This window comes from Lissotriton vulgaris, chromosome 6 (assembly GCF_964263255.1).
Source record: "Lissotriton vulgaris chromosome 6, aLisVul1.2, whole genome shotgun sequence".
NCBI lineage: Eukaryota > Metazoa > Chordata > Amphibia > Caudata > Salamandridae > Lissotriton > Lissotriton vulgaris.
This window is the reverse complement of record NC_141694.1, coordinates 1,529,556,381-1,529,569,413: the sequence shown is the minus strand read 5'-3', so window position 1 is coordinate 1,529,569,413 and position 13,033 is coordinate 1,529,556,381. Positions and strand designations below refer to the sequence as shown.

Sequence of the window (13,033 nt, the reverse complement as noted above, 5' to 3'; positions counted from 1 at the left end):
ATTCCTATTGCACAAATTCAATCCTAGGTACATGTCCAATACAACATTCAACAGGTTGTCATTCCAATACTTATAAAAAAGTAATCATGGTTTTTTAACATTTCAATCAATCAAATAAAGGCAGATTAGAAAAACAAAGAATAAAAGCAGAAGGGGGAAATTTTCCTATTCATCATTACTTTGCATCTCCTTCCATTTACTTAAGGGCTCCCAAATCCTTCTACCCAGACATCTTCCTCTCCTCCCGTTCCGAGCATAGATGTTTTTCTCAATATTATATGAATATAACATATTTGCCAACCAGGTTTGAAATTTTGGGGGATTTTTATCGAACCAAGCCCTGGCTATTGTCAGTCTGTAAACAGCCATCGCAACAAATAGAAATTCTGCATGCTGTTCCTGCTCACCCTTTGCCACTCCTAACATAATCCAAGGTGGTGTAAGAGTAATTTGTATACCCAAGGATCTTGATAAAAACCCCTCTATCCCTTTAATCAATGAATGTAAATGAGGGCAAGTTGCAAAGATATGTATGCTATCTGCCTCCAGTGCATCACATCGGGGGCAGGTAATTCCTGTACTACCACCCCATTTTGCTATCCTCGCAGGAGTATAATAAAGAAAATATAGTGTCTTATAGTGCTGAGACTGCAGAGGGGCTGCGCTCAGGATTGTACATCCTAAATTCAGGGACTCAAGAAACAGGATACTTTCATCTCCCAGTTTGTCCGCCCATTTCGTGCTAAATTTCTCCAAATCGTCCACCTTTCCCTTTATCAATATTGCATAAAAGGACCTGATTGTACGATCGCCCATGAGCTTACTTTTCTCCATTATTTCATTTTTATCAAAGCCTGCGGGGCCTCCCACCTTGTTTTTGAGGAAGCTCCTGATCTGTAGATACTTAAAAAAAACCCTATTGTCCAGCCCATATGCATCTCGTAGGTCTGAGAATTGTACAAATCCATCATGAGAAAACAAGTCCCCTATTTGTGTAATCCCCCTTGCTGCCCACTCTGCCATTGTCTGATCATTGAATATTTCAGTGGGGAATGATCTATTATTAATCAGAGACACATATCTATTGTACCTCCCCATCTTGGCTTTCTTTAGAAATGCGTTCCACACACTTACAGCAGCCAAAACCGTCTTGAACCGAGTTCTCTTAAAATAACCAAAATCGGTGCAATTTAAAAAACAATTATCAGCATTTGCCCCAAGCACAACAGCATAAACCCCAGTAGACATGTTCTTCACTCTATCATCATCATTATTCCCTTCAATTAATCCCTGTATATATTGCAAAACAGGTGCCATATAATATAAACGAAAACCTGGTGCACCCCATCCCCCTTTATCCCTAGGAAGTGTCATGTACCTATAGGCCCTGCGGGTCTTACCGTGCGCCCAGATAAACCTATTACATATGTAAATCCAGATAGTTTATTTAGTTTGCTTGCTTGTTTTATTGCATCAGTGTCATGGCTTTTTTGCAAGGACATATTAAAGAGGCAGAATTCCACCTGGATTCAGTATGTTATTTTATTAACTTGGAAGCTTTGATCACACCTTTTCTTGAAAGATGAAACTTTATTTTTGAGGTCCTCAGGTGGAAATGGGAAGGGTTTGGCATAAAGGTTGAGTTTTGAACATCTGGGGTATTCTTTCAGAAGTAAGTAGCTAAAGAGTTGCTTAGACCTTGGGGAGAGGAAGCTATACTTTTTTAATTCAGGGTTTCATAATGTAAGCTCTTTATAAGTCTCCCAAACCTCCATGTGAGAATGTTGTCTGGCGGCTGTGCTTTCATTGAAGAATGTGGTGAGATGGGTGTGCTAGCGTGGTGTTCTACCAACCTATTACATTTTTATATAGATCCACACTCACCTTGATGCCATAGTATCCACTGCCAACATATCATTAAGGTAAGTAGATGTTTAATTAAGAAAATCTACTCTTCGCTATGTAACAATTCCAGAGCAAGAAATTAGCACATGGCCAAGAGTAGAGTGAAATAAAGCTTCCTTTCTCCAGCAGTTAAAATTGTGCAATTTCAACTGGGGAATAGTTGTCCTTTGAATAGTTATCCTTTGAAAAAAAAAGAAGATGTTTTAAAAATAAATTCACAATCGTTTCTCACATTTGCCTAATTAAACTGCCTGACTGGTACCGAGTTGAACAGGTGTTACATTACAACAATCAATCAATCAATCAGTTATTTGTAAAGAGCGCTACTTACCCGTGAGGGTCCCAACGCTCTGGGGGAGAGGGTGCTGCTACTGCTCGAAGAGCCAGGTCTTGAGGAGTCTTCTGAAGGCGAGTAGGTCTTGGGTCTGCCGTAGGTGGGTGGGGAGGGTGTTCCAGGTTTTGGCGGCGAGGTAGGAGAAAGATCTTCTGCCGGAGTTCGTTCGTTGGATGCCGGGGACAGCGGCGAGGCTGGCGGAGCCGAGCTGGCAGGTAGGGGTGTAGAAGCTGAGTCTGCTGTTCAGGTAGGCTGTTCCTTTTGTTTTGTTTACATGTAACACATAACCTGATTTGTAATTTGCTCCTTTCTGAGTGTAAAACATTATACAAAATACCCATGTCATGGTATATGGTAAGCATGGTCAAAGAAATCTATATGACTAAGCTCTCACAACACCTTTGCCAAGAGGAATCCACAGATGCAAACCAAAGTTCTATTTAAAGTGTTGATGTGTCACCCCTTAGCAAAGTAGGCAGAGCTGAAGACTTATAGGCTGATTGAGAGCAGAGTGGTGATAAAGAATCCTAAAAAAGAAGTTACCTCATCAACCTCTTCAGCAATATAATTGCCCTTTTCAATATTGCCCAAGTGATAGAAATTCTGCAAAGAGATGCTGGATGAGTTAACTTTCATGAACATGCAAGTGTGGTGTTCCTGTTATTTTGAGGGAAAAGAGCATGTTGGGGAAACCAGTGTGCGACCACTGACAGTCGCCTACCAAATCTGGGGGTACATTTTCAGTCCACATGATTGATGGTGGACATTCTTCCATCATGTGACAAATGGATTTTTCACCACACATTTTATCTCTAAAGCTGCTCTTGAGGAATACTAAACTTGGCAGATTTACTACTATTGCCTTGGCAAAAATCCTATTCCATTTGCAGAAAATCTGCTTCCTCCTCTCTAGAACCAAATCTTATACTAAGGGACATGCTGTTGGGTGCAAACACCATAAACACAGTCCAAATCTAATGCATACAGATTCCAGAAATGATATGAAAAAATTAGTCTTTGGGCCAATTACAATTACAGCAGTCTAAGAGAAAAAAATATATTCTGAGGGCAATGTGTTCTTAGAGTCGCAATGGATGGAGAGGATGTGAGTCCTCACCAAGTAATAACGTCACAATACTTTATCAGGTTCAGTTAGGTCTTGGTGATTTAAACCTGAGATCAACCTGTTGTAGCTGTACCACAGAGCAAGTAGGCTTAAATTAGGAGAAATGTTTAAAGAATTTACCAGTACCCAAACAATTAAGAAGTTAAAAACACAACACACTAAAAAGCCCCCTCCAATTTATAAAAAATAGAGTAAACTTTAATAAACAAATAGATGTTAAAAGGACCAAAATCAGATGTAGAAAACCGAAGGTATGATTTTTAGGAGTTTTAAGTCAAAATAGCACCTAAAGCGCAAAACCCCAATCACAGCTATCTAGTCATACTAGACTGGGTCCAAGTCAGAAGTTAAGGCTTACTGCGAGTTCGATACAGGGACCAGGGTGGTCCCAGTGGAAAGTTTACCTTGTGACTTAAAAGATTTTTTAAAGAAATGTCTTCTTAGACTGGTCGCCTGGAGGTTGACTGCATGCTGGATCCGAAGGATGGCTCAATGGAGGCAGCCTGGTGCAGTGCAAGTCTTTGGTGGGGGCCTTGGCTCCAGTGAGAAACTTGCATTGGTTGTTGTTGATGGTGGGAAAGCTCTGATTGGGAAAAGTCCAAAATTTGTGCCCAAAAAGGTCTCGTTCGCGGTCACATGCTGTCCAGCATTTACCTCAATGGAGCCTCTCTACATTCGGACTGAGAAACTTTTCTATGAGTTTAAATCCATTCAGTAGAGGAAGTCTGCAAGTTTGAGTCTGACCAATGGTTCAACTATCGCGACTACGGTTTCAGGATCAGTACCAGTGTCCGCTGATTCTCTGGAGGAAAAGTTCTGGAAAGGGTTCTATGAATCAGGTTTCTCAGGTTGTAGAGTCAGAGGAGTACACTTAAACACCAGCCAAGGATCCAGGACCTTGAGGGCACCATTTTGGGGTTAGGATTGACTCTCCCAGAAGCCACCAGCAGGGTTCAGTACAAATCCAGTTAGAGCTGGTCAGCTGGGCTATTGAAAAGGAGGGGTTGTGTAGCTTGTGTGGCCCTGTATCTTAAAATGAGGTCAGCTAGTTAACCCTGAACCCTTGGAGTCCACTTCCTTGTCTTAGGTGCAAGTGGGAGCAGGTTGAGCCCTTGGCATCACTCTCCACAGGTTCAACCACAGATGCAGTCTTCTGTCTTTCACAGGTCCATAGGTTTTCTGTAAATGTTATCCAGGGATTCCACATTTATGTCTGGCACCAGCTTGTGGGTGTGGGACACTCCCTGACCAATAGTGAAAATGTTCCTAGGGGCACCCCTATACAATTTTACATCACTTCTTGCTTGTTTGGCCCAAAACCTTCCCACAGTACACAGCGCTGTCAAAATTCAACACTGCAGGACCTTTCTTCTCCTGAGAAGAGCTTTGAGTATGCCCCTGAGGTTTGTCTAGTGAAATGAGAAACTCCCCCTGCAAACCAATTCCAAAACAGATTTTCCACCCATTGGAATTGGTGCCATTCTGATCAGCTGGACAATGGAAAGGGCAGGGCTAGGTATGAGTTCCTATGCCTGTGACAGGGGATGCCTGTTTGAAGCTTGCTTAGTTGGTGGGCACATCCGGCAGGCCATCCTGTCACCACTTCCAACTCAAGGCCTTTTTGTTCCCTTTTCTGGGAGCCATTCACACCTGCTTGCATGGGGCCAGCAGGCTACTAGATGACAGTCGGGGATTAAGTCTGAAAAGGCTACCAGAGCCTTTAGTCAAAACAAGTGTGACTTTCTATATATATATAATAATATTCCTGAAATAGCTGACAAAATTCAAATTTGGCAATAAGTTGGATTTAGTTTAATTATAAAAATGTGTGTTGAAGTATTTTACTAGCTAGTATCAATTTGAAGTGATCTTTGTTAAGTGTAATAAATTAATCCGATGTTTTCTATGGCACAGTCAGCTTTGTTACAGTATAATGGGGGGTTTGGGGCCTTTTTCATTGTCGGACATGTAAAAACATTAAATACATATATCCTGCTTTTAAATACTATGCACCCTGCATTAGGGTTGGTAAGGCTCACTTTAGAGGTGGCTTGTTATTTTTGAAAATGAAGCATTAAGCCTGTTAAAAGTGCCATTTTAACAGAACAAAATTACAGCTTGAAAACTGCCCATCTAGGCAGCTGTGGCATGCCTCGAGTCATGTTTCCATGGTTACTTTAGTGATGGCTGAGATCAAAACAATTTAGGAACATATAAAATAATAATGCGGACCTGAAAAGAGTACACAAAATTGCATGCTTGCACCATTGGTTACAAAAATATATATTTTTTATTTTTCTTATTTTATAAACTGGTCATATTTTTCTATTGTTTAAGAACAAAAGAAAAAACACAAGAGAAATACATTGGAGGTAATGACAACCTCTATGCTAAAAAATGCATAATGTTTGCACACATAAATACTTCAATCGATCAACAACAGAGGATACAGTGATTTGTATTGTATTCTATCTGAAATTCATTGAACATTCTCAAAATCATATACAAATTGTTGGTTAATATTTTAATGAAATCAATTTGATCTTGGGCATGGCTCTTGTACAATTTAAATCCTTAGCGCGTTTCAGCTTGGAGCCTTCATCAGGACGCCATGTACATATATCAATTGAAACCTCTATATCTCATATTGGGTACTTGAACTTCTGGTTATTCAACTGCAAGCGATTTTATGGCTCTTCGGTTCCTACATAAGGTTCTTAGATGGATGTCTGGTGAGTTGAATGAGGTTTGAATATTAACCTTTGCGATGTCCTAAGCATTTTGTCTGTATATCTTATCGGCAAACCCAATCTATGCATTGTTACAGGTTACTGTAGTCTCAAAAACGTCACTGTCCGTTACAGCAATAATAGAGATTGATGCCCCATCTACAGCGGTGACCGCTATGCATTTGCGACAAAAAAATGTGTTGTGTTAATTCCAAGAATTCCACTACAACACTCCGATATATGTGAAGATGATAAGAGTCTCTTTATATTTAAACCATGTTCGCGACTAGAATGTCCAACGATGTGGATTCTGATGCACAAAAACTGCCCCTAGATTATAGCCCGAAGTTGAAACGTCTTGCCTGGTGGACGCCATCAGTTGGAATGCCGACCGCCATGGCACAATAAGTGCTACAGTCCATTAGTTGCATTTAACGTACAGGCTGTGGGTACTCTTAGTACTGTATACTAGGGACAAGTTTTATAGGGTGTCTTTTTATTATGTTGTGTTGTTGCTGTTCTGATGTGATATTGTGCTGTGGTGTTCTGCTTTCTTGTATTATTTTTATTTTCTGCCACTGTGTTGTGCTTTTGCGCTATTCAGATGCGTTGTGTGTCTATATTTGTGACTAGTTATTGTATTGTTGTACTTTATGCTGTTGCTAGTGTTGTGGTTTTGTGCTTCCTGTATTGTGCTGTTGAAGTTTATTTTGCACCTAATTATGCTGTTTTTTGTGATGTGTTGTTATTCAACTGTGCTGTTGTGTGGTGTTTGCTTCTTTGGTGCTGTGCTGTTGGTATGAGAAAAAACACAGTTAGAAACTGAGTTATGGTTCCGGCTTAAACATGACAAATCTCTGAAATTCATTATTTTGTGGTTCATGATGCACACCATGTACATGTGCCACCCCTTGCTCTGTGTATGACATCTCACATAACATCCCTGATGACATGACAATTCACATCATTGATGAAATCACCACTGACATCATATAAGATTTCTCACTAACGGTATGCTCAAGATCCAGTGAAAGTTATGTTCTTTTCTATTTCTCACCATCCCCACCAGTGACCAGCAATCCTAAAACACTACAGTGGGTGGTAGAAATCTGGAAACGGAAATAGAAAAAGTGAAAAAAGACACAACTCTCCACTCTGCCTTATCACTTCTGAGGTCAAAGATGCAATGCATACGACCCTATAATAATTACACCAATAAATAACAGGTCAAGGATTCAATGCTTATGACCTCGCAATGTTAAAAACCAACTAGTTACACAACATAGAAGCACAGTCATTAAGTAACAGCACATCCATAACCCTATATAATGTTACTTTATTTGATTTGTAAAAATCATAAAAGGGTGGATCTTACCACCATGCGATAAACATCAACATCTTTGAATCAACATAAAATGGCACAATAAAATGACACAGGTCATTAGCTACATTGCACAAATATGCAACAAAATATAAAAGTAGTATTAAAAACACACAGGTATGCCTCTCTGTGAAGGAGTTACTGTCTCATTAAAACATCTAGACCAACAAATGAATACTGTGGCAGAGGATACAATGTGCTTAGGGGGTTGTATTTAACTAAGTATAACTGTCACATGGTCAGACTGATAACAGCACATCCATAACCCAATAATGTATAGTATTTTCATAGTCCCATCCTTCATAGCGTAAACGTAATGTAATATTTAGTCTGACCTGTAATATCATTTATGGCAGTTGTAATTGCATCTGTCATATCAGGGGTTTAGTCATGAGCTTTGCATGTAGTGTGTTAGATATGGTTTAGAAAGATGTTGTGCGAGTTATGGTTTTCGGAGCTCATCATAACTGGTTAATTGCAGTATTTTTTTAGTTTTAATTTGTAACCATAATTAAACTCTAAGTATCGGTTATTAAGAACATTTGAGAGTTTTTTTTAACATACGTGTTGGGGCCAAGCCCCCAGCAAGGCAATGTGCCCAGATGACAGAGGGTGATCATCTCACTCTGTGCATGATCTTCGAAAACCAAACCACACAGAGGTTAGTCCCCTTTCTTATATATTTTTAATCTTTACAATGTGAAATGTTTTTGGGCCCCGGTGTGCTGGCTGCAAGCTCTCACAGGCTTGTGGCCCATTGTTGGACCTCTCAGAGGGTTCATGGACCCGCACTGGTTATCTACATCACACTGATAAGTTGCAAAGAAAAGAAAAAACAGGTGATTGATGTTTCTGCATTAAATTGAGGAGCTGGATGTACTATTGATCAGCATCCTGAGTGCTGACACTGCCTGGTGAATACTAATCTTCTTCCCCCAGGAGCAGCTGTGTAACTGCATTCATGCTTAACTGTATTAAAGATATTTATGTTTGTTTATGTCTATTTTCACCACACAGGTTGTAATAATGAGAGACTACCATCATGACAATGTGGTTGATATGTACAACAGTTACCTTGTTTGTGATGAACTTTGGGTAGTGATGGAATTTCTGGAAGGTGGAGCCCTGACGGATATAGTAACCCACACAAGGTATGTGTGCATCGTATAACCCAATATTGTTAACCGTGTCAAATATGTATCCTTCTGCCTGTGTTAAGCAACGCATTAATTAATTGTGCCTTGACTTATGCTGATAATTCTGAAAAAAACAACTAAGGAAGGCATTATTACGTACTGCCTAAAGTGCTGCCTACTGTACGTGTCAATGATATTGCAGTCACTCAGGAGTGCCCTAGTAACATACAAGGCCAAAGTTGATGGAATTCAACCTGCTTACTTTTCGAAAACTCCTAAAAACTTGGCTCTTCAATAAAACCCTCTTTTAACCTGTTCCTCTGCCTGCCGCACTCCCATCCTTTTAGCACAACCCTTCAGTCTGTTCACAGCGCTGGGACTCCTTCGGGTAGCCACCGCGCTCTACAAATCCTCATTCCTTTCCATTCCATTCCATTCCATTCCATTCCAAGGTTACTTGCAATATCTGTTTCAAACATAGACATGTTCAGGCGTGGGCAAAGTGGGCAAGTGACAAGGAGCCCCCTGATAAAGTGAGTGGGACAATCGTGATTTCTACCACAATAACCTTACTCATCAAAAAAGTTTCTTTTTCTAATTTGACAGTTGATCATGTTTAACAGATACTTAGCGCCACCTCTACTAAGTGTACGCATTTGGACAGAGTTTTGGGGGCGGCGGACCCAACCCCCCTTGCTCTTAGCTGCGACTGCGGGACGGCAAACAAAGGGACAGCCGCCATCCCTCATACTCCTCGCTCTCACCTGTGGCTGTCGCAGTGCGGCAAATGCCCAGACACCCATGGGTGGTAAAAGGTCTAGCTACACCACCTGCATTTACGATCCTGTGCAAAAGTTATTTTGTGCTGGAAATATGTAGTTTTCTCAGCACAAATAGTGCTTGGCACCACTTTGTGTCAACCTAGCAGTACTTTGGTGGACTAGTGCAAGCCCCCATAATTTTTAATGCAAATCCCACTCTGCTATAATATCCAGGCTGGGCTTTGCATCAAAACATAAAGCTTACTTGAAGCAGGGTCTAATATGGAGTAATGTTTTCATTTCTGCAAACGTTCCACAAATTGCATGCATTCTGCACGGTACAGCACATATATAATGCTTGATATGTTTAATAATTTATCTAGCCATAGAATTGCATACTAGAAGGGTATGCTGCCAGTAGAAATCCTGTGCTAGACTGCACATTCACCTTTGCACCTCGGAGCAAACGTTATCCATGGTAGTAGATAGCCTGTTATTGGGCCAGCACTGGGGTAGTGAACTGCTGGAGGTTATTTTAATAAACATGGCTCTTCACTGCTTTCCCTCTCTTGAGTAACTGCGTGCCGCAACTGTGGTTGCTGTAGTGCATTGTACTAAAAGTTAAATCTGCCCATTTGTGGGCATTTTATCTTGTCCAGCCTTAACCCTTGCACTACCAGGCAGTTGGTGGCAATTAAATTGAACCATATTTTTTCTGTATCATTTCCCTCTCCATATATCACCTCACCTCTTCAACCTTGACATCTCTCTTAACCTTTCTGACTATCTCAACTTCTTTATATAACTTCACCCTCTTTCTCTCTCTCTCAGCTCTCTCTACCTCACCTGTGTCTACCTCACCTCTCTATCAAATTACTGAATATAGCTCAATCAACTTCATCTCTCTCATGACCTTAATCTTGTTTCTTTCATTCTCCGTCTATATCAATATGTATCACTCTCAATGCCCTCCCCGTACCTCAGATCTCTACCTCATCCCTTTGTACTTTAGTGCACTTTTTTCATATGACCTGCCCGTAACTCTCCTCCTTCTTCTTCACTTCTCACACACCCTCATCTCTATCTGTACCTCACCTATCAATCTTTCACCTTATCTCTCTCTAGCACTCTCTCATCCCTTACTTTACCTCATCACCGCTCCCTCATATGTGTCTCTTATTTCCCCTCTACTATGCATCTCCCTCACTACCTCACCTCTATATACCCCCCATTTCTCTCTCACTACCTAACTTCTCAAATTACCTCATCAATAGTGTACTATCTCTCTTCTCCACCTCCTCTATCTCTCGTTTTCTTACCTTTCTTTCACCTTTCTATATATTGTACTCCTTTCTGGCCAACACTATTTTGCTACCCCTGCCCCTTGTTTTCTTTGATCAACGCCTCTGCCTCACTCACTTTCTCTGTTTTATATAAAAACTCAAATGTCTCAGTCTCTCTGCACATTCCCCATTTTGACTCACCTCTCCACCTCAACATTCTGTCTCAACATTTCTCATCACCTCTTTCAATTTTTTTGATCTCATTACTGTGTACCTCTGTATAAACCTCAGGTTGCTTTCTCTCAAGTCAACTTCCTCTTTTCGCTTCATACTACATTTCTCTTTCTACCCTTTAACCCTCTCTCTAACATTCACTCTTCTCCACTACTCTTTATCTGACCCCTTTTTTTTATTTTGCTCTCTCTCTCTCTACCTGTATCTCTTTTTTTCCTGTTGTCTCTCTGTCTACATCTACCTTTAGTTGCTCTCACCTCTCTAAAATTCACCTATTTTTCTACATTACCTCTCTTTCTACATCACCCCTTGGAGTACTGTACTCCCCTTCCTTTACGTAAATGTCATTCTCCCTTCCTCATTCTCCTTATCTTTTTTTCTGGCACCGCACCTTTCTCTATTTACTTTGCTTCTCTCCCTACCACAAATATTTCTCTACATCATCTCTATCTCCACTGCTTAGCCTCTAGTTCATGTTGCATGTTATACTGTTATCTGTTCATCTCTTGGACTCAACAATGACCCATTTCTCTTACTCAGCAGTGTCACAGTTAACTGTCTAGCAAGAGAAGTGCACATCTATAAAGAGGAAAAGGGCAAGGAGGGGGGCAGAAATCAATAGAATGTAATTAGTTGTAAACCTCTGGAATGGTGAAAATTCTCAAAGTAGGGCTTTGAATTTCACTGTTGCAACAAGAACGCTAGTAGTGAATGGGGATATATTTGTGACTATAAACATTTGGAGAACTAAAGCTACAATTTCAAATAATTTGTGCACATTTCTTACTTTAATACTAATCATTATTCCACGAAACATCGAACAATTCCCCGATAGCACTGTTTTCCTACAACAGGGGTAACATAATTTTAGTATTGGTTGGCATCACTCAGGACTTGAGGGCCCCGAAAAGAGGTAATAAATTCAAAGTTGCTTCAGACAGGAGGCTACAAAATATCTAATACCTGGGGCCCCTCAATCCTTCAGATGTCACTGTTTTTAAATACAGTAGAGGGCATTGTTATCCTCTAAATACATGGCCATTCCATCAACCAAAGTCCTCAGCTCTTTTATTGAGGACAGTGGCCACCTAGCGCCGTGCCAGGTGGGCTTCCGCCCGCTACACTCTACTGAAAAAGTTGTCATCTCGGTTATGGACACGCTCAGAGAGGGGATGGATGTCAACCAGCCCCAGACCCTCGTCCTCCTTGACTTGTCCGCCGCCTTCGACACGGTGGACTATACCATTCTTCTCACCCGTGTCGAGGCGACGGGCATCAGGGGGCCCGCTTTGGCCTGGATCACTTCCTTTCTGAGGGATCGCACACAGGCCGTCCATCTGGCCGATTTCTCTGCTCCCTCACGCAAGGTGCAGTGTGGCGCCCCCCAAGGCTCCTCCCTCTCCCCTCTCCGGTTCAATTTATATATTTTCCCCCTCATTTTTGCTTTACAGAAGATGGAGGTCACAGTATTCAACTACGCCGATGACCTCCAGCTCATTTTCAATCTTTCCGACTCCTCACACTCCATTCACAACTTCCAATCCGTTATGGTCTTTATCAGAGATTGGATGAACTGTAACCACCTCAAACTCAACTCTGATAAAACCGAGCTGGTTCTCACTGGTGGCAGCTCCAACCCCTGAACTCCCTTCTTTTGGCCCCCCTCCCTAGGCCCTTCCCCATCACCGTCCCCCTCAGTTAAAACACTAGGGATAACACTTAACCAACACCTCACTCTACACTCCCAGATTAGCACGGTTGTGTCCTCCTGTTTCTTTACCCTACGCACTATTAAAAAGATTTCATGATTCTTTTCCTTTGCAGCTCTGAAACGTATTCTCATGGCCATGGTCCTCTCACGCCTGGACTATGGCAATATTCTGTACAATGGTGTTTCTGCCTACGCCCTTCAGCGTCTCCAACTAGTCCAGAATCAAGCCGCCCGCCTTATTCATGGTCTTCCAAATCACATCATGTCACCCCACTACTTAGAGCCCTTCATTGGCTTCCCATCAGAGAACGCGCCCTTTTTAAGATGGGATGCATCCTCTAGCGCCAAGAAACCGCCTGGTAATCGTGCGCTCAATAAATACTTTTAAATTTAAATTCAAATTCAACCTCGTGCCCTATTAGTTCTTTAGTGT

At 41.3% G+C, this 13,033-nt stretch overlaps 1 protein-coding gene across 1 annotated transcript in view; it reads left to right on the top strand.

Annotated features, from left to right (window-relative positions):
- Window positions 1–13,033, top strand: part of PAK5 (p21 (RAC1) activated kinase 5) — an 856,297-nt gene that overhangs the window by 720,709 nt on the left and 122,555 nt on the right. Inside the window, exon 5 of the mRNA XM_086927707.1 lies at window positions 8,493–8,626. Coding sequence (XP_086783833.1) covers window positions 8,493–8,626 — 134 coding nt within the window. The remainder of the gene's footprint in view (window positions 1–8,492; window positions 8,627–13,033) is intronic.